Source organism: Ovis canadensis, chromosome 17 (assembly GCF_042477335.2).
Source record: "Ovis canadensis isolate MfBH-ARS-UI-01 breed Bighorn chromosome 17, ARS-UI_OviCan_v2, whole genome shotgun sequence".
In the NCBI taxonomy this organism is placed as follows: domain Eukaryota; kingdom Metazoa; phylum Chordata; class Mammalia; order Artiodactyla; family Bovidae; genus Ovis; species Ovis canadensis.
Genome location: NC_091261.1, coordinates 73967327 through 73989303, shown reverse-complemented (window position 1 = coordinate 73989303; position 21977 = coordinate 73967327). Strand labels below are relative to the sequence as shown.

At 56.7% G+C, this 21977-nt stretch overlaps 1 protein-coding gene across 2 annotated transcripts in view; it reads left to right on the top strand.

The window, feature by feature from the left end:
- The window catches only part of FAM222A (family with sequence similarity 222 member A), a 60694-nt gene that overhangs the window by 12194 nt on the left and 26523 nt on the right, over nt 1–21977 (top strand). Inside the window, exon 2 of one of the 2 annotated variants that reach the window (XM_069558241.1) lies at nt 19313–19440. The exons of the other annotated variant lie outside the window; for it this stretch is intronic. Coding sequence (XP_069414342.1) covers nt 19359–19440 — 82 coding nt within the window. The 5' untranslated portion in view covers nt 19313–19358. The remainder of the gene's footprint in view (nt 1–19312; nt 19441–21977) is intronic. 2 annotated transcript variants of the gene reach the window in all.

The following is a 21977-nucleotide window of genomic DNA, read 5'->3' as shown; positions in this document are numbered from 1 at the left end:
TGGGCTTCAGTTTCCCTACCTGATTTGGGAGTCATAGCCCAGTAGGTCAGGATTTCCAGGGTGCTGGGGCCGGGCTCTGGGCTGTAGGCATGAAGCAGGCTCTTTTGAGGGGGTTGGGATGGGCCACTCTGAGTCTCAGTTGTGGCATTGTGGCATCTTTAGTTGCGGTATATGGCATCTTGTTCCCTGACCAGGGATTGAACCCGAGCCCCCTGCTTTGGGAGCACAGAGTTTTAGCCACTGGCCCACCAGGGAAGTCCCAAAGCAGGCTTTTTCTCATTTAGTGGTTGTTGTTCAGTCGGTTAGTCATGTCCAGCTCTTTGTGACCCCAGGGACCGCAGCACGCCAGGCTTCGCTGTCTTTCACTATCTTTCACAGTTTACTCAAACTCATGTCCATTGAGTTGATGACATCATCACAGGAATCTCTTGAGGGCAGGCAGCTCTTAGCAACAGGGAGCATGAGGCTCAGAGTCTCGCAGCCAGGATTGCTGGACCTGGGTCGCTGGCCTCTGGAGCCCAGCCTGGTATGCCCTTCCAGAATAGCTGGAGGGTCGAAAAGAGATGATGGAACTAAAAGTCCCAGCACACAGTAGGTGTTTTCATCAGCAGTGGCTGCTGTTATCCTGCTGCCTGCAGATGGGCCAGAGGCAGTCCGCGGCTCTGGCCGGGGCCTGCGGGTCAGCACCGACATGTATGGACCTTGCTGGGAGGAGAGTAAAGGAGGGGAATGGTCTGTGTGGGGGGAAGCTGCCTGCTCCCCCCACCCCTAATTGCTCTAATCTGCCTCTGAGGTGCTGGGTGCATGCCAGGCTCGCATACCTAACCAAACCCTCCACCCCTAGGAAGGTGGGTGGGTTGTCGTCATTGACCCCATTGTACAGATGAGAAAACCGAGGACCAAACTGATCTAGGGCTGCAGAGTGAGAAGGTGGGGAAGCTGGAGCCAGATTCAGGTTCGGTTGCTCCAAAGCCATTTTCCTCTTGTCTAGCCCCCTCCTCATTGTGGCCTGGATGGAGGCCTGGCCAGCTCTACGAATCCACCCTTTTGAGTTCTCTGTGGATGGGGTCTTCTGAGGCCAGGCTGGCTTGGCAGGGACACGCCGGCCTTTGTGTCCGGCTCAGGCCAGGCAGAGCAGCCAGGGGAGTGGGGCGAGGGCGGTGCAGCCCAGCCGGCCAGGGACAAACGTTCAGAGCAGGAATAGAGGCCCCTTTGTGTGGAGCTCAGTGGGGGAAGGGGTGCTGCCAGCTGCCACCCTGTGTGACCGGGGAGGCCTGAGCCCTCCACAGAGGCCTTGCAGCCACCCCCAGCGGACTGGCCGGGGAGCCTGCCACCTCCTTCTGCCATTATTTGCCTTCCTCTTGTTTCCTGGGAGCCCCTGGCTGCTCAAGAAGCCAAGGTCAGCCAGTAGCCTGGTTTGCCGCGGGCCAGTATGTGCAGCGATGGGCCAGACGGTCCACCAGCCCTGCAGGTCAAGGGCAGTAGTCCCGGGTTACAGGTGAAGACACTGGGGCTCAGGACAGGCAACTCACCTGTCACACAGCTGGTCTGGGGGCCAGTATTGGGCCGACTTCAAAGCCTTTTCTTCCCATGGAGTTGCCCTGTGTGTCCTGGGTCCAAGGCTGCAATTTGAGATGCTGCCTCAGTTGCCGGGGTGGCCTGAGAAAGGCTGCCGGCTGTCTCTGTTGCCTGGGCAACAGGGTACCAGGCGTCCATCCATCCCTCCATCCTGGCCAGGGTCTGGGCTAGTGGCTGCAGCTTTAAGTGGAGACCAAGCCCAGGAACCTGTTGAGGGTTGCCCTACCCATTAAACCTTCTCTGAGCTTCCCTTCCCTTAGCTTAAAAATGAGAATGAAATAGAATCTACCCCCGGGAGCATCAGGGGTCTGGGCCGGGGCGAGGGCAGCTAACGTGCTGAGCTCAGTTACCTGCACACACCAGGCTGCACAGAGGTGGGCTGGGGCCTCTGGCAGAAGGGAGAGGGCAGGCAGTGGGTGGGTGGCAGGGATGTGAGGGTGACTCTTAGGAGCACAAGCACGTGACAGGGGCTGGCTCGCTGGGTCCCTGACAGAGCCCCATTTTGCAGGTGAGCAGACTGTGGCTCAGATCACTCTGAAGTGGCCAGGCAAGGGGCCCAGGGCCCTAAGGGGCCCACAGCACAGGGGAGATGGCTGCCCAGAAAGCCCAGCTCCTTGTTGTCTTCCTGGCCTCCCCCCGGCCTGCTGGACAGGTGCCCACTACAGCCACTGACCAAGTCCCATTTGTCAGCCCAGCCTGTGGGAGGCCCAGAACCGCCCACAGGAAGCCCCCAAAGGCCACGTGGCTTCCCGTGGCACATTCCAGGAACCTGGGACCCACTCGCACCCGCCAGGCCACACCCCACTCTGTGCCTTCGCTCAGGCCGGGGCGCCCACGTAGAGCACCTTCCCCACCCCACCTTCATGTGGGCAATCACGCGCCTTCTCTGCACGAGTGACTCCAGCTCTCCTCTGCCCTAGAGGGGCTTCGAGTCCCTCCCCTGGGCCCCATACCCGACTCACCAATGCCAGAGCCCCGAACCTCTTTCTCCCACTCTTGATCCACAACGTGGTATGTAGTTGGTCTTCAGTGAAGTCTAAACAAATACTCAGCCCTGGCCATCAGACTCCGGGCCCCTGCCTGGCCTCGTGGCAGAAACAGATACAAACAGATGGGTGATGAGGCTGTGTTTCTGAGGTCAAGTGCAGGACATCCGCGGATCAGGCAGGGCTCACCCCAGGTCTCTCTCCTCCACTCAGGGGAGCGAACACTCCTGAGCCCTTACGATGCTTCCTCCCGAAAGCTCGGCCACCTCAGTTTAATCCTCCCAGGGGGAGGCGGGGAGTTTACGGATGAGACAGGAGGCTCCAGGCTCCAGAAGGCAGGTGCGGGCTGAGGTCACACACCTTCTGTGGGCGGAGCCTCTGTTGCAGCCTTGGACCATCCGACCCCAAACCTGGTGCCCTCCCCACCCCACCCCCCCACCGGGTGGAAAACTCCGGTGCCCGCAGGGGCCAACCAGGTGACACAGTGAGCAAAGCAGCTGCCACTGGGTCTTGTGGGAATGTGGGCTCCAGAGCTGCCAGTCCTAGTTAGTTTTCAAGAGAAACCAGACGATGGGAATTTTGGGTGAAATCTAAGTTCTTTTCAATATTGGCAACCACATCACAGTTTCTTTTTACTGCAGCCAACAGGACAAAGAAAAAGATGTTTGTGGGCGGCATTTACACCCTTCAGAGATATGATGTTGTCTGGGTGGGGGGGACGATGGGGGTCCTGGGGTGTCCCACCCTCCCTATCCACATCCCTGCCCAGCAAGAGCCCCCAGAACCCAGCGGCAGCTCCACACGCCCCCGAAGGCACCCCCAGCCGCCGCCTTCACCACCGGAGGCAGGGCCCCAGCCCCACGAGGGCACCACCCAAATAGCTATAATCAGCAGCCTCGCCAAGACTTCAAACTCACCCAATTATCCTGCGAGAGAAAAAAAACACAAAATGAAAACAAATTAACATGTTTGCATAGAAGCTGCTGCAGCAACACACACAGCCGTGCACACACATGCTGGCGCGTGCCCCAGCGAGCCTAGGAGACGCCGCCCCTCCCCGGGCCCGGCACCCACCTGGCCGGGCTGAACTGGGCCAGGCTGGGCCCACTGTCCGCGGCCAACGTGTGCCCTTGGCCCGGCAACTTGATTGTCCCCAAACCTGGCTGAGCGCTAAGCTTGTCCCTGTCCACCAGCTTTCACTGTCTTTAATATTTTTTTTCATCAATTTAATAAACACGTGAAATTCAGTGTATGCCAAAATTCAGCCTCATGGAACTTGAGGCTCGTTCTTCAGATGGGGAAACTGAAGCACAGAGAGGTTAGCTGACCTGCCCAAGGCTGCACAGCTAAGTGGAAGAGCTCCGATTTGGACCTAGATCGATCAGCTGTGGCGCCCTTGCTTTAACCACCACGCCTTCTCTGTGGCTTCCTCCGGTCTGCGGGTCACGTGTCAGACGCCTCAGCCTGCTGGCCTTCAAGGCCGCACCCTCCCGCCCCTCCAACCTGTGTGGATTTTCCCCTGTGTGCGCTCTCGTGCCAAGGGCTGTGGGTGTGGTGGTCAGGATGGCAGAGCCAAATGGATGTGAGTTCAAATTCCCTGATCCATTAGTCTCTTGCTGGATGGCTTTGGCCAAGGGGCTTTTCTGCTCTGTGCCTCAGTTTCCCCTCCTGGAAGATTGGGATGATAATAGTCTCTTCCTCAGGGAGGTGGGAGAAGGCAATGGCACCCCACTCCAGTACTCTTGCCTGGAAAATCCCATGGATGGAGGAGCCTGGTAGGCTGCAGTCCATGGAGTTGCTAAGAGCCAGACACGACTGAGCGACTTCACTTTCTCTTTTCACCTTCATGCATTGGAGAAGGAAATGGCAACCCACTCCAGTGTTCTGCCTGGAGAATCCCAGGGACGGGGGAGCCTGGTGGGCTGCCGTCTATGGGGTCGCACACAGTCGGACACGGCTGAAGTGACTTAGCAGCAGGGCAGTGAGGAGATTCAGTGTGTGAATGCCTGCAGAGTCCTACCTCTGGCATCTGCCCATGGGGTGAGGTCCCCTCCTGGCCCCACACCATTCAGCTAGCTCTTGAGAGGAGCCCCAGTTGGGTGCCTCTGGGCTCCAAGCCAGGCGCTGCACCCCCGGGAGCCCATAATCAAGGGTGCTCAGAGGCCTCTCTCTTCCAGGAAGCTGCTCGTCCCGGGAAACGACCCCTCTTGTCTGGGTTCCCTCAAGGCTCCGGCTGATCCGGGGATGGGGTTGCTGGGCATGTGCCCGATTGCTGCTGCTGTTTCTGATTCTTGTCCAGGTCCCTGCAGCCTGGCGCAACGCCAGTGCTCAGGCAGTTTCAGTCAGTGGGAGATTTAGTCCCCTCACCCCTGAACTGTGCTCACCGAGCCCCTGTCCGTGGGAGCTGATGGAGAAACAGTGCTGGAAGGGCTTGGGGTTTAAGATCTTGGAGCCCGGGGTCCCCAGACCAGGGCTGCGGAAGTCTCCCAGCCCCCTCCCCCTGCCCTGCAAGACCCCAGACAGACCCCTTCCCTCGCCAAGCTCCTTGCAGTCATCTCTGGCCCATGACTCTGAGAGCTAGGGGTGGACACTGCCACACGGTGGACTCCCCGTGGGTGGGAGATCTGAAGTTGCTGAGCAGCAGATTCACCACTGCCCCTGAGAGAGTGACCACACTGATGACGCATGTATCACGCAACTTGGTCCTCACCACGACAGGACAAGGAAGGGGAGGTTTCTAGCCCCATTTTACAGATGGAGAAACTGAGACCCCAAGGGACTCCGTGAGACTCAAGAGAGCCCTCCTGGTTAGTGGCAGAGCTGGGGTTCAAGTGGAACAGTCTGAATCGTGCTTTAGACGTGTGCTCTTTGGTCCCTCCTGGATGCTGCTGGTCTGGAGCTGAAGGGGGACATGCCTCGCAGGTCTGGACAGTGGGGACCAGCAGGGCACTGTCCTGGTGGTGCTGGCGGTAGAGAGTTAACTCCATTGGCCTCAGGATGGCCCCTCTGGCATCAGCTTCGTGCCCACCCGGGGATGGCTGGTGCCACTTGGAATCCCAGGCCTCCCTTGGCACGGCCCCATCACCAGGCTTCACGCCCCAACCCTGCTATGTGGCCTCGGAGGAACCCTCGTCCTTTGTCACCCAGGGAGAATGGGAGGCATGGCTGCGCCCACACCTCTCAGGATGGGATGTGGCTCCGGCGCATCGTTGCTGCTGGAGGAAGCAGCCCTCCCCTCCATCCAGAGCCTTCCCAGCCCTTGCATCTCATCCTTGGGACAACCCGGCGTGGCCCCCAGCCGATTCTCTGCTCACCCACCTGCACTGACGAACACTGGCTTGGTTCTGTGGGGGCCTGGGTATTCCAGATGTGTGGAGGGGTCTGTTGGATGGATGTGGTCAACTCTGCAGTGAAATGATGGTAGGGGGTGGAGACTCCCGGGGCCAGAGCACACGACTGGAGAGGAGCTGGGGGAGCTGTGAGTTCTGGGTCTGCAAGGAGTGGCCAGGAAAGAAGGGCTGCAGAGTATGATCTGTCTGCTCAATGCAGACTTGTTGACCGCGTGCTATGTGCCTGGCCTCAGAGTGGACTAGAAATGGGTGTATGAGTCCCTAGGCTTGGCCACCTCCCTGCTGTGCACCTCTGGGCAAGCCAGGCAGTCTCTCTGGACCCAGCTTCCTTGCGGGGGGCTGTGGAGATGGTTAAGGTAGGGGACATTCAGTACAAGGTGGGTGAGAGCCAGGGAATCGCACATTGGGAGATTCAGACCTCTGCCCCACCCCGTGGGGGATGGTGGAAGCTAGTTCTGTGGCTGTATGTGGCAGGGGGTGTAGCCCTTGACCCTGAGAGCAGAAGCCCAGAGCAAGTGGGGTTCAAGAAGTGGGGAGACTTTTCCTCCCCCACAATGGAAGTAACATCCTTCTTTTAGTCATTGTGTCATTTGGAAATGAGTCTGATGAAGAGAAACTTGACTGTCACCCAGCTGCCCAGAGCTGGGGACTTGGTCTCACACTGGGGTGTGAGGCCCACAGGGAGGGCCTGACTTTGCATGGCGTGAATGGCCGTCCCAGTCCAGCTGGGCCCACGGGAGCGGGTGCGCGGACTCGGCCTCGGCGGTCCTGGGCCCCGCACCGATCGGCACATTCCGGCCCCCGGCTTCTGGAGCCGCCCGCCCGCCCAGCAGCCCATTGTCTGGTGCTGGGGGGCTCGGAGCAGCCGTTGTTCTGCACACATCTGATCCCGTCTTTTCCACATCAGATCATTTGTAACCGTCACCAGGCAATCGGCCCCGTCGCTGATTCAATCTCGGCTTTGTGCTGTCACAGCCGTTTTTCTGCGCCGGGCTGATTTTGAAAGGAGGACCATCTTCTGGGCCTGCTTTTCAGAAGCTGGGGGAGGCAGGGAGGGTCTTTATGTGTGTGTGTGTGTGTGTTCATGTCCCCACACACACACAACGTGTGCACACACACACAAGCCTCTGCCTCTCATCACTGAGGGTCGGATTTGAAATGAGGTAGGGGGATGAGGGCCCCAGGCTGACCCCCCTCCCCCTGCCACCTGCTTACCCTGAGCACCTACTGTGTGCCCCCGTGTGCAAACGCAGCAGAGCCTGTGCACCAGTAGGGAGACAGAATATTAAAGTGTTCATCAATAAGATCATTTCCAAGTGTCCACAGCAGTGAAAGACCTACAGCAGCGACAGGATAGTGTTGGGGCCAGAGGGTTGCTAGCTTAGGCGGAGTGGTCAAGAAGGGCCTCTTGGAGGAGGTGGCATTTGAGTTGAGGTGGGAATGAGGGGTTGGAGCTGGTCCAGCGAGTGCCACCCCAGCTGTATTCTACATGTGAAATCTTCCCCCAGATTTCAAAGACATGTTACCAAAAAAACCAAAATATCTCTTAGTCAGTTTTGAATATTGATTGTATGTTGAAGTGATACCATTTTGGATATATTGGATTAAAGACAATGTTATTATTGAACATAATTCCCCCTATGGGTACTAGAAAGTTTATAATGACATATTTCTATTGGAGAGCCTGGATCTGGAACAGGGGTCCCCGACCTCCAGGCCATGGATCGGTGCCCCCTGTCAGATCAGCGGCAGCATTAGATTAGAAATGAAGTGCACAGTAAATGTGATGTGCTTGCATCACCCCCCAAACCATCCCCCACCTCCACGGTCCTTGGAAAAATTCTCCCATGAAACCGGACCCTGGTCCCAAAAGAGTTGGGGACCGCTTCTCTAGAGTATTTACAAAGAAACAAAATGGTGATTGCAAAGGTCCTGGGGCGAGACCCAGGTTGGCCTCTTAGAGGAAGAGGCGAGCCAGCAGAGAGGGACAGTGGCTAAGGAGTGGGGAAGGGGTTCACGCAGGGCCTCAGAGGATACTGTCAAAGATGCCGTGAGGCCAGTGGGGGTTCTGAGTGGGAAAGGCAGTGATGTCCACGGGAAGGCTCAGCCTGGCCCCTGCAGGGCGTAGCGTGGCCTGAGGGGCCTGAGGGGAGGCCTGGAGGTCATGGGCCACATGGTGGGAGAGGAGCTTCTTTCCGTTTGTTTTTGTTCGTAATTTTATTTATTTACTTTCGTCTGCGCTGGGTCTTCATCGCTGCGCAGGCTTGTCTCCTCCGTGGGCAGGCTTCTCATCGTGGTGCGTCTCTTGTGGCAGAGGACGGGCTCTAGGGTGCGTGGGCTTCAGGGGCTGAGGCTCCCTAGCTTAGCCGCTCCGCGGCATGTGGGATCTTCCCGGATCAGGGATCGAACCCGGGTCTCCTCCGTTGCCAGGCCGATTCTTCTACCACGGAGCCACCGGAGTGGCTTCTTACAGAGGAGTCGTTGACAGGACCTGCTGGGAGGTTGGCTGGACCACATATGCTCCCCTGCTTCCCTAGGCTCAAGTTTACTCTGTCCGTCTGTCTGTCCCTCCACTCCTGGATTTCAAAGCTTCCAGGCTGTTCTCTCCTCCTGCCTCTCCCTCCCCCCCCCGCCACCTCTACCCTCCATGCCCACTGCCTCCCTGAGCAGCTGCTCCCTGTCGAGTCTGTGAGTTTACAGAGCACCCCAGCTTTGTCTCCAGGTGGTCAGTGGTTGAAATCCCTTTCGAAAATTTTCCTTTTTTTTTTTTTTTTTAATGTATTTGGCTGTGCCAGGTCTTAGTTGTGGCATGTGGGATCTAGTTCCCTGACCAGGGATTGGACCCGGGCCTCCTGCATTGGGAGCACAGGGTCTTAGCCACTGGACCACCAGGGAAGTCCCTGAAAAGTTATTTTAAAAAAAAACAGAAATGATCAGAGTCCCCAAGGGGTGGGGTCGGGGGGCACTGTGGCACAGCTGGGGCTGAAACCCAGGGGGTCTGGCCCCTGCACCCCAGCACAAAAATCCAGGCGCCCTGTGGCCAGAGGACATGGAGGGAGATCCCCGACCCGGGCGGGGCCTGGGGACACCGCATACCCAGCCTCCCTCACAGCGAGGCCGCAAGGGGACACCTGGCCCATGTAGGGGTGGGATTTGCCACACAGGGGGTAGTACATTTATATCCGTGCCCGGGTCCCCTGTCCTGTTTCCCCACCCCTGTCTGGATGGCTGTACTCATCTCTGCCCCAGCCTGACGCCCAGAAGCATCTGTTGATCCTTGGCTTAAAGACTAACCCTCACCTGCCATGTTTGATTTCCTACCAGCCGCTCTGCCCCGCCCCATCTAGGCTCTTCTCCCCGAAGCACTCCTGGCCCTTCCTGCTGGGGGGTGGGGGGACCACCTTCCTCCATTCTTCCTTTCCCCCCAGGGTCTAATCCAAATGCACCCACCCTTCCAGCCCCTCCCTCTCCTCAGGCCGCTTACCGTCATGGGTACCCAGACCACGCAGCAACGCACCAACACAGTCGGCTCTCTCCTGCCCCTGGGCCTGGGGTGGGCTAAATGAGGTGATGTCTGTAAAGTGCTGAGCCCATTGGGAACACTAAAAATAAAAACAAGCTCCTATTACTGCTCGGAGTATTAGATTTTCTCCTTCCCTGTTGCTGGGTTAACCCAGCATGGATGTACCCTGAGTGGATGCAGGGCCCTGGAGCAAGGGGAGGACGGCCGGGCTCACCCAGCCCATCTTGGCTCTGCACTGGGTCTTCCTCCTTCCAGACTCGTTATCCCTAGAGTCATCTGGTAACCTGTTGCTCCTCCCGGAAGGTTCCATGAGCTCCACCCCCAAAAATACTGGTTTGGGGCCTTTCTGCTGGGTTCCCCCAGCCCCCGTGATAGCATCATAGTGCTGATGACACTGGGTAATGATTCCTGGCTGCAGAGCCCCCCTGCCCCACCCCTTTGTTGGAAGGCGACTGCCATTTGCCTTCAAAGAGCCAAAGCCAGAGCTAGGAGAGGAACAAATGACTTGGAGGTTCGGACCCTGCCCCTAACTTCCCCTGCTTGGGATCTGGCTGTCAGAGAAGAGTGTCTCAGAAAAGTTGGGTAGGGACTTCTGAGGTTTGGGGTCTTTGTTTTCCCTTCTCAGGCTTCCTGGAGGTTCATTTGCGTGAGAATGAGGACTGCCTTTCACTTACTGTGCTGGGGGGCTCTGGGAGAAGACCAGCTAGGCTTGTGGCTGGTGGCAGTGAGAGCCCATCCCATCCCATCATCGAGTTGGGGGGGGGGGTGCGACTCTCAAGCTTTTGTGAAACTGCCACTACTCATGCACCTAGCACCCACTCTCAGCTTCTCCTTGCCCTGACCCAGCACTTGTCCACAGAAAACTGCCATGGGCGGAGTTCCTCACGCTGGCCGCCGGGGCCAGCGAGAGGAACTCCACCCATGGCAGAAAACGGCTCTCCCACCTTGAGGTCTGGGGGACCTGCCCCATCCCCTCTGTCCTGGTGACCTGCCTGGCTGGGCACAGGTGGGATGCTCTTGGTCTTCCCAGGAACCCAAAGCTGCTTCAGGTTTTCTGTGCTCGCTGGCTCTCTCAAGTCTTCATACGTTTTCCTGTGTGATTCTCCGCTTGGGACCTCCTCTCCTTGCCTTCACTTGGGTGTTTCTTACTTGGACTTCCCTTGTGGCTCAGCTGGTAAAGAATCCGTCTGCAGTGTGGGAGACCTGGGTTCAATCCCTGGGTTGGGAAGATGCCCTGGAGAAGGTAAAGGCTACCCACTCCAGTATTCTGGCCTGGAGAATTCCGTGGACTACAGTCCATGGGGTCGCAAAGAGTCAGACACGACTACCTGTTAATAATAATCACAAATGATACTAGCAACAGCTACCACTTAGGGAGTTACTACTGTGACCCTAGCACTTTATTTGTACTAAGCCATGGTAAGGGGTTAACCCCTTTTTCAGACAAGGTAACTGAGGTTCCAGTACTTTGGCCACCTGATGCAAAGAACTGACTCATTTGAAAAGACCCTGATGCTGAGAAAGATTAAAGGCAGGAGAAGGGGACGACAGAGGATGAGATGGTTGGATGACATCACTGACTTGACATGAGTTCGAGTAAACTCCGGGAGTTGGTGATGGACAGGGAGGCCTGGTGTGCTGCAGTCCATGGGGTCGCAAAGAGTTGGACACGACTGAGCGACTGTAACTGAACTGAACTGAGGCTCAGAGAGATGGAGGCATTTGCCCAAGGCTAGGCTTAACGGATGTGAAGAACTGACTCCTTGGAAAAGATCCTGATGCTGGGAAAGATTGAACGCAGGAGGAGAAGGGGACGACAGAGGATGAGATGATTGGGTGGCATCACCGATTCGATGGACATGGTTTGAGTAAACTCCGGGAGTTGGTGATGGACAGGGAGGCCTGGCGTGCTGCAGTCCATGGGGTCACAAAGAGTTGGACACAACTGAGTGACCGAAGGCTTACAATAGATAAAGCTGGGATTTAGTTAAGGAACAAAGCTCAGGCATCTGGCTCTGAAACCTGGGACACAATACGGTCACCCTCCCTCCCTCCTGTCCCTTGTCCGTGGCCTACCCCCCAGGCCAGGTAGGTTGGCTCCATCAAGGGTATGCTTGTCTCCCTGCCTCGTAATTGCCCTTCTGACGCACACACCCCTCTCCTGGCATCTGCCTCAGCGTCTAGCCCAAGACCTGGCACATAGTAGGTGCTGAATTTGTCAAGTCATCATCTATAAAGGTTGGAGTGTTCCTCAGGCCAGTTAAGGCATGGCAGTTCCCATGGCTACTGAGGTTAAGCTCCCAGGCTCCGCCTGGGCCCTTTCTCCCAGGTGGCTGCCCTGGGAGCTGGCCATGGTGCTGAAGGGCCAGCAGCCCACCCCAGTTCTCAGCTCTGCGTCCCATTTGGCTACTTCCTGAGCCCTGCCTACCCTCAGCTCCCTGGCCCAGCCCATCTTTCCTACATGAGACAGTTTCCCAAGGGCCTGCTGTATGCAGGCTCTGTGAACCCATGGAAGAGGGATCAGGGACAGCCACTTGAGACACTCCAATTATTCATCAAACATTTATGGGGCATCTTTGTGTCTCCGAAAAGCCTTTGAGCAACCTGGGCTTCAGTTGAATGCAAGTAGAACTTCAAGGGCTTCAAGCAGAAGGGACGGCAAGGGCCAAGGCCTTCAGGTGTGGAGGTGAGAGGCACATCTTGAAGGATGCCCGCCTCTGGACTCCGCTGTCCACCAACCTGAATTTTTGATTGGGGATTCTCTCTTTGGCATCCCCTGCAGCCCTGAGCCACCAACATCAGAGGCTCCAGTGCCACCCAGGGTGGGGCCCAGACAAGGTGCTAGGAACTGTGAGGACGAAATGGAGGGGTGCCAACCCCTAAGCAGGAGGCTAGCATCTCTGTCCTGGGAACAGAGGGAGCCAGGTCGTGTTCTGTGGCCAGATTAGCATTTTAGAGAGACCTCTGGCCTGTGTGGGGGCGGGGATGGATGTAGAGGTAATCCTGGCCATGGTTGAGGCCTCCTCTTGAACGGGCCAGAGCCTTCCCCCTCCCCCAACCTTAAAAAGAGTGAAAATCCCCTTTCTGGTTCTGCTACAGCCCAAACAGCAGTGGGAAATAATCACTTTTCACAGGCCTCTTATCCACAGCCAAGCCCTGCTCCCGTTTAATCAGCAGTGCCAGTGTGACTTGAAGATTCCTGGGCTTGAGAGATCAGGAGAGGGGTTAAAGAAAATTACCCTCGCCTCCTCCATGCTAATGTAATCTCTAACCAGATCTGCCTAGCCACAGCTCAAATTGCTTTTTAGATTAACATTTAATTATTAACAGGGTCCCCTGGAAGGCCTAGGGCTCGGGGCTTGGAACGGGAGTGGGGGAGGGAGCAGTAGGAGGGGGTGGGGTAGGCTAGTACTCCAGCTGCCTTGCAGAGAGAGTTGGGGGGGTTGGATGGGGAAGGGGCAGGGGAGAGTGGGGTCAGGAAAGGAGTGAGAAAGGAGACAGCAAGGAAGAAGAGAAGCGCCAGGATAGAGGGGCAGAGAGAGCAAGCAACAGAGAACAGAGGAGCAAAAGACAGACAGACAATGGGTCCGCCTGTCGTAGGGGAGGGGCCATGCGCCCTTGCGGCACTCCTGGGTGAGGGTCCCTCCACCCTTCTGTCCTGGTCAAGGACAGGCAGGTCCTGCCCCTTCCGGTATAGAGGGGCCTTGAGCTTTCTGAGGCTTCATGCTGGCCCGGCTCGGCTTGTGGTGGTAGGAACCCGTCCAGAGAAGGGAGCCACTCAGGCCTCACAGTCAGGCTCCAGCCCAGCTCTCCATGGCTCGCAGTCCAGTGCTCATCACCCCTCCCAGATCCTGGTCCTCCTGCCTCGACTTCAAATTCTTCCCGGCAGGTGGGGCTGGGCCGGGGGGCAGAGAAAGGGTGAAGGAGAGCAAGCCTTCAAGTGCAGTGAGGGGTTGGAGGTGAGAATTACGGGATGTGGGGGGGTTGGGCGAGGGCGCTCCAGCCCACACTGAGTGCAGGTCATGAGGTCTGGGGAATAGCAGGCACCTCCTTCACCTGTTATTAGGGAACTTGGAGTCCCGACTGTCCACTCAGCACTTAACAGTGTGGGTTTTATCAGCCTCCTGTCTCGGCCCCTCTCGACTGCATCTAAACCCCGCTGGGTGTGGACTCAGCCCTGTGTCTTGCACACAGCTAGTGTCCTGGATTGTGTTGGGAAACTACACAGTAATATCGCCTCGTCTCCAGGTTCAAAGGGCCTCCCCCGATCGGCTGGGCCACTCCCCATCAGGATTCCACAAGGGAAACAGACTCAGAGAAGGGCTGTGTCTTCAGGGTCACGCAGCCAGTCAGAATCCTGGGGCTTGGCCCCTGCCTGGCAGGTGCCATCCTAAGGCCTCCGGGGCTGGCCCTCTACTCTGAACTCCTAGTCTCACTGGACGCCAAGACGGCCTGGCATGACCTCCTCTCAGCCACAACCCTTCTTTGGCCTTGAGTGGAGCCACAGAGGCCAGAAGGGGCAGCTCCTGGGAGGAGGGAAGGCTGGGAGGGGGCCTTCACAGGGTCACAGCTGCCTCCTGCTGTGGAAGTGTGTCCCTGCCTCCCACCTGCTCAGGGCCACCCCAGCTGGCATGGCAAAGGCAGACTCTGACCTACAGGATTCCTGGAGGAGAGTTCCGTCCACCTGCCTCTTCAGGGAAATATCGGAGGCTGAGGGGAGAGGCCAGGGAATTCCACTTCAAGCAGGCCGGCCTTGGGAGCATGCAGTCTGGTTGGATGTTCTGTCTTGGCGGGATATCCTCACAGATTTCCATCCTCCCAGCACATGGCATGGGGCTGGACCCCAAAAGATGCTCCAGGAGTGTTTGCTGCCTGAACGAGTGAATGAATGTCTGGGTAAATGACGGCCACCTCAGAACGGTTCCCTCCTGGAGGCAGGGCCTTGCTCTAGCCATCTCAGGATTGCTCTGCCCACGTGGGCCTCTCAGATCGTCCTCTGTGAATGTTCATGGGATGAATCAGTGGCCTCCTGGGGGCCCTCTCTTCCTCCTTCCCTGCCTTTCCTCACTCTTCCTGTGATCCTAGAGCCTCCTGGAGAGGAGCCAGAGACTGGGGAGAAGCACGACCTTGCTTCTGCTCCTTCCTGCCCAGCTGTGTGCGAGATGGGGGGCGGCCCCAGCCCCCAACATGGAGCCAAGGCTGGAGGCCCGAGGGGGCAGGCCCTGGCTGGGGTTGACGCCTTCAGGCTCTGCCACCTGAAAGCTGTGTGACCTTGGGCAGATGACATCCCCTCTCTGTGACCGGTTCCTCATCAGTGAAAGGGGCCTAGAGATAGAAGCCACCAGGGAGGCTGCTCGGAGGAGGACGTGGTGAGGTGTAACAGACTGGATGCGTGTGGGGCGTGGTCCAGAGGGAGCTTTCCGCAGACTCACGCTGCTGTTAGCACCAGCTTGTGTGTTGTCAGTTTCAAGCTCCCTGTTCCCCCTGGCAGTGTGGGGAGGGGTGGCCCCCCAGCACCCCCTGCAGCCAGACGGGCTGGAAGGGATGACAAAAGGCGGGCAGGGCCAAAAGCCCCAGTTCCCTGTTCTTTTAATAAATATAAAGGCAGCCTTTAGACATCCGTCTGCTGTGCATTGTTCTGCCAAGGCGAGCTGCAGACTCAATTCCTTCTCGGACTCGGGAAGTTCCTTCCTTTCTTCCCCCTCCCCTGTCACATTTCCTTTATCTAAATCCTCAGCTATGAAAGGGCATATCGACAGCTGGGGGCATTATCTGGTGGAGGGGACCTTTTTCTAGGGGTGCCTCCGAGATAAGGCGTCTTATCAGCCCCCGAGTCAGGGACAGTAGCCAAATCAGTCTAATCATTGAGGCTTGCGACGACGTTTCCCCCTCTTCCCCCCCCCCCCCCCGCCCCGACTTTTATATTATTAAAGTCACAAAAGACCTTGGGCTTCTAAACAGCCCGATTTGCAGATAGGGTTTCAAAATGAGCAGCTCTCCCAGGATGGTCCCTGGCTGAGGGAGTAGTCATGAGTCAGGGTGGGGGCTCTGGGCAGCTGGCTTTCCTGTAGACGGGGGTGATGCCAAGCAGAGAGCGGGTGGGGGAGGTCACGGAAAAATCATGACTGTCTTAAGCACCTGCTCCAGCCCTGTCTCCAAGTTGCTGTGTGACCTTTTGCAGGACACTTGGCTTCTCTGGGCACCCCCTCACTTCATCTGACAGTAACTAACTTCATGGATTCGACCAGTCATTCAACACCTGTTTATTAAGCGATTGCGCTCTGCCAGGCATTGGGAAGAAAGAGACAAATAAGACATGGTCCTTGCCCCTGAGAAACTCAACAGTCCAGTGGAGAGAGACAGACACAAAAATCGGCAATTACAACTCTGTGTGATGAGGGTCGTGAGCGGGGTCCCCAGCGGAGGGGAGCCTGCGTCTGAGTTACAAGGGATCAGGTGGCAGTCCTGTGAGTGGACAGACCAGCGCCGGCAAAGGTTTGGGGGCCAGTGGGCTGCAGGGGCCAAGCAGAGATGGCGGAGGGTGGTCGGGCCGGTCATAGTGGCCTTGAGGGCCAGGTAAAGAGGGTTCAGCTCTCTTCTGGGACCAGAGAGAAGCTTTAGGGCCAGTAAGAGGCTGTCTTGTTTGCAGATAATATGTGTGCGTGTGCTCAGTCGCTTCAGTCCCGTGCGACTCTTTGCAACCCCATGGACCAGAGCCCCGCCAGGCTTCTCTGTGCGTGGGATTCTCCAGGCGAGAATACTGGAGTGGGTAGCCGTTTCCTTCTCCAGGGGATCTTCCCGGCCCAGAGATCGAACCTGCGTCTCCTATGTCTCCTTCATTGGCAGGCCGGTTCTTTACCGCTGAGCCACCTGGGAAGCAGTAGATAATGTGGGTGATACCAGACTGTCCTCTGCACTCCCTCACCGGACTTCGGGGCCCCCCTGCCCTGGCATCAGGGCACAGGGTTCCTGGGAGAAGGGGCAGGAGGTTGGGGTACTGGGGGCCCAGGGAGAAATCCCTCTTCTCTACGTGCAGCTGGCTGCTCAGACGGCTGGTCCTCCACAGGCATGGGACAGACTTAGGCAGGCGGCTGCACCAGGAAAGCCGAGCTGAGGCCTTCCTGGGGACTCCGTCTCCCCTGGGGAATCCTCTGTGGTCCCTGAGCTGGGCCTCGTGGTCTCTCACAGCCCCCAGAACTGCCTGGGCGTCCACATCTGAGCACGCTGAAACCAGAGCCCCACGGGGAGGGCATTTGCTGGGGTCTGGCGTTAGTTGCTCAGTCGTGTCCGATCTTTGTGACCCCATGAACTGTATGTATCTCACCAGGCTTCTTTGTCCACGGGATTCTCCAGGTGAGAATCCAGGAGTGGGTAGCCGTTCCCTTCTCCAGAGGATCTTCCCGACCCAGGGATCGAACCTGGGTCTCCCACGTTGTAGGCAGGTTCTTGACTGTCTGTGCCGCCAGGGGAGCCTGAGAGAGGCTGGGGAGGCACCAGAATAGGCGGCCTACCCCTCACCCAGTAAGCACTGCAGCCCGCAGCTTGCCCTTTTCCACTGAAAAGCAGGCTAGGGTGCTTGACCCCTGAGGAAGGTGGGGCGCTGGAGAGGGGCTGGGCTTCCGGGTGCCTGGCCATTGGCCAGAGGTGGGGAGGACCGCCCAAGGTGGTGCTGGGCTGGGCCAGGACCCTGGAGAAGAATGACCTGGGAGGGATCACGGAGGTGCTTTTACAAGAACAGCGAGGGGCAGGGACTCCCTGGGGGTCCCAGGTTTCCTCTGGGTGTTGGCCTCTCTCCTTCGTGGTCCCGTGCTGCGCCAGCCTTCGGGCAGCCGTGCAGCCCAGTGCAGGGGGCCAGGCTCACCCACTTGGCTGCTGAGGGCCCCAGGGAGGGCACCATCTCCCTCTGGGTTTTGTCTTTGAACAGAGAGGGCTTGCTGGGGCCCTGAAGCTGCCTGGCCTCTCCCCTCTGTCCCCCTAAGTCTCTGTCAGAGCAGCGAGAGGTGGCTGGTGCTCTGGACTAGAGTGGGGACCCGAGGCCGGGCTGCCAGGGTGCCCCCAGGCCTCTCACCTTCCAGGCAGGCTCACGATGGTGTGTTTCCGTGGACGACCCGTGTGTGCTGAGAGGTGCCAGAGGGGGCGTGTCACTTGGGGTGGGCGAGGGTGCGTCGGGGTGTGCCCACCTGCAGGAAAATGGATGTGGCGTGTGCCTCCGGGTGTGTGCAGACGCCCAGCACGGTGGGTGGCGTGTCCGAGGGGGCCTGGCTGCCCCCAGGAGTGTGGTGTGTCCCCAGGGGCCCCCAGCGCGCCCCGCTGCCGGCTTGCTCACGTCCCGAGTCCCTGGGGAGCGGTGCCTCCTTCCGCAGTCAAGGGCTTTCGTCCCTGCAGTAAGCCCCACTTCATTCCCTTCTTCAACTGTGTAATTTCTGCCTGATTGTAATGGCATATTTTAAAATTACCAGAAATCAAAGCCAGGAAGCGGATACTGAAGCTTTTATCGCGTCGCTGCGTTAAGGCTGGCGATTGGGGAGCTGGGGAGGGGAGGCATTAGACCCACCGACCCTCCCCCATCCCACCCCCCCATCTCTCTCTCCCTCTTTTTTTTTTTCTGAGACAGTAATAGGAGAAAATTGGTTTTGAAACTGAATAAAAGTCCCTTTCAGAGTAAATCATTTCTTTCAGGGTACCTTTGCTGAAAGTAAAATAGAGCATAATGAAAGGTGGGGACGTGATTGTCTTTCATTTACCGAGAGTCCAGGACAGACAGGGGGCTGCAGCCGTCTCGGGGAAATACAAGATTGGAATAATTGCTCGGTAACAAGGAGCTTGTTGTGAAATTAGTATCTTAAGAAAGTAGTGAAAAAAGGCTTTTCCTCATGAATACTTCATTATTAGAAGAAAGCGGCAGAATTTAGGGCTCCAGACACCTGTTTAGTATTAAATAACTTCCCTTTCTTCCCCTTCAACACACCCTCCCCTCCACTTTCTTCTTTTTTAAAACCAGCCGCCCGCTTGGCAGCTCGGGCCTTGGCGGTGGGGGTGGGGATGGGGCACCCAGGCTGGGTGGCCCTCAGCAGTGTCCAGGGTTGAGCCCCCACCTGGGCCCACCTTTCCCTGGCAGGAAACGTCCCGCCCTCTCTCCATCCATCCAGGGCAGGCCCTGCCCATGTCATCTTGCCCCTCAGAGGCTCCGGGTTCTCGGGGAAAGTGAGGTTTTGTGTAGCTAAAAATGCTCACTTCTGTGTGAATCTGGGTGAGTGAGCCCACGTGGACCTGTCTGGAGCCACATCTGAGCTGCCCTGGGTGGGCCTTGCTTTTTCTGTTTGGGCTCGGGGACTTGGTCAGGGGGCCTGGTGGCCTTTCGGGCCTGGTCTCAGGCTCAGCACAGGTCACCCCCGGTTCTCGCAGGGATCCCACCCTGGACATCTCACCCTTCCAGGGGTACTGTGAGAAGTCTCCAGACTGGGGTGGCCAGGGGGAGACCAACACTTCAATGAATGGGAACCCCGTGTATCATGGGCAGTTCCCAGACACCCCTCCCCTCTGTATAGCTTCCCAAGATGACCCTACAGATGGGGGTTCTGTGCCCTTGATGAGCTCAAGGCTGAAGGTGGGGAGGGGGGAGGGGGAGGGAGGGGGGTTGGTACAGATTTGTTGGCAGGTGGCTACGAGAGAATGGAGCCCACCGCCACCCGAAGGAACATGGAGGGGAACTGCTGAGAGAGCATGGAGTGGGCGAGGGTCAGAGCACGCCTGGGGGCGTCTGGAAAGCCCCTCAGAGCAGGGGTGACCCACACAACGAGTCGGGCCGGGCGGGGAGCTGGGAGGCAGGCCTGGAGCAGCCCTTGTGACCAGCACATCCTCTCCCCTCCTCACAGGGACCCTGCCGCAGAGTGCGCCCCGCTGCGGGCCCCCAGCTCAGCCATGCTGGCCTGTCTGCAGAGGACCCAGAACGCCCCCGGCCAACACCTGGCCTGCCCGACCAAGAGCCTGGAGCTGCGCAAGTGTGAGTGAAGCGCCCTCCCCACAGCCCTGGCCCCCACCCCTTCCTCTGCCCGCTCCAGGCCCCCGGGGCTGGCGTCCTCTGGGCCATACTGAGCTCATCCCACCTCAGGCCGTGGCAGGGCAGCTCTCAGGCGGGGGAAGCCGTCCCGTTTCCAGCGTGTCCCCCGCCGCCAACCTGCTCTGGACGCTCTATGCCCTCCTAGGCCTTTGGGAGGCTGGGGTCCCTCCCTGACGGTGGCACCCACTCCCTTTGCCTGGCTGACACCCACCGGGCACAACCTTCCTCCCCAGCAGCCTCCTCTGGCCGCTTACCAGCACCAGGACCCCAACCCCAGCACTTCCTCCATGGCCCGCCACATGCCGTGTCTGTCTGTGTCAGCAGAGAGTAGCGTCACGGGAAAGCAAACAGGCTTAACCCTGAAACAATGCAGGTTTGAACCGTGTGGGTCCACTTATACACGGGTATTTTTCAGTAGGGAACACTGCGGTACCCCAGGGTCCGCAGTTGGTGGAGGCACCGAGGATGCGGAGGGCCAACTGTAAATTACGCTCAAGATAACCCCCATCTCGTTCAAAAGTCAACTGTTGTCCTGAATGGGATCCCAGCCTGGGGCTTGAATTGCCGTGTGGTCTTGGACATGTCCTTTCCCCTCTCTGGACCTTGGTTTTTTTAATGGGTCAAGTTAGGGAGCAGACTTGGTAACCTCCAAGGGTCTGTCCTCCTTTACCATCCAGGAGAGGGGTCCCAAGCCCTCTGATCTCTTATTCTTAACCACCATAGATTTGTTGTTGTTTTTTATTATTTTTTAAGTATTTAGAAACATATAAAAAAGTAGGGAGATGTGCATATAAATCTGGATCCAGTGTGTCTTGAATCAGAGAATCTGGTAACATAGGCCTGTGTTCCTCCTGTGCCGCAGCTATTGGTTAGAACATAGCCTGCATCTTTAAAGGGGTGTTCCTCTCCAGTTCACCACAGTCCCCAGTCCCCACCCTTCCCTGTTGCCTTCTGTTCTCTATAGCACAGGATCCGTCACCATTTATCACTGTGTTTATCTTGTTGCTTTATTCTTTTTTAGATATGTAATTATCTTTAGACAGGGGCTTCCCTGGTGGCTCAGAGGTAAAGAATCCACCTGCCAATGCAGGAGACATGGGTTCACTTCTGGGTCTGGGAATATCCCTCTGGAGAAGGAAATGACAACCCAGTCCAGTGTGCCTGCCTGGAGAATCCCATGGACAGAGAAGCCTGGGGGGCTACAGTCCATGGGGTCTCAAAGAGAGCCGCTGAACAACAACCATCTTTAGACATGGTAATATACTCATGTCGTCCAGGATTCCAAAGGAATAAAGGGGTAGAGAGACAAAGCCTTCCTCCCCACTCCTGTCTGTTCCCCCAGATGTGTTACGCACATGCCAGCAAATACGTGTGTCTACAAGTGTTGTAATCCACTGTCCGACGCCTCACTTTTTTCATTTAGCAACACATTCTGCATGTCAGCATCCGAAGAGCTTCCTCATTCTTGCACATAGTTTCTCATAGCGCCGATGATCCCTTGTTTACTAGGCCAGTCCCCTAAGGAGAACCATGCCCCACCTGCCATTACAAGCAGCACAGCAACAAACTTTGTCCCTGGGTATGCGCCACAAAGATGTGAATAAAACCACACCGTAAATTTCTACGACAGGAAACACGGGGTCAAAGGTGTGTGCATTTGTAACTTTGCTGGGTGTGGTTTGATTTATCTGTTCATCCTCTTGATCTGTTTCTTCCCCCCTGGGTTTTGTCCTTATTGATTTATAGGAGCTCTTTGTATATGATGGAATTAGACTTCTGTCTCTTCTGTGAACTGCAGATGCTTCCCCAGAGTGTCGTCTTGTCTTCGATTCTGTCATGGAGGACTTTTTTTTTTTTTTTGGTGAAGTGAAATTTGTCAGTATTTCCTTTTATGGACTTTGGATTTTGTGTCATACTTAATGTCCTTTCTCATGCTGAGGCTGATAAAAAAAAAAATGAGAGGGAGCTTCCCCAGGGTTTCTTCTAGTTCTCTGGTTTAATTTTTAAAATATATAATCTCGGATATGTTTGGTGTTCATCTGGTGCAAAGTTGGGGTATGGATACAAGTATATTCAAATATCAGTGCAATGCTGGTTTAATTATTGTAGCAGTATAATACATCTTAAAAGTTGCAATGGCTTTGTTGAGATACTATTCACGTACCATACAATCCACCCATCTGAGTGTGCCACTCAGTGGCTTAGTATACTTAGAAGTTTGCATCCATCACCCCAGTCCATTTTAGAGCATTCCTGTGAGCTCAGAAGCAATCCCTTTAACCCACTCCTTCATCTTCCGTTCTCTACAGATTCCTCTCTCTCGGCCTTTATTGGGAAGGGACTCATACAGTATGCGGCCCCTTGTGACTGGCTTCTTGCCCTCTGCACAGCGTTTTCAGGGTTCATCCACATCACAGCTTGTGTATAACATTTTAATATTTGGTGGTGCTTCCTGCTTGTTATTCATCATTCTCTTATGC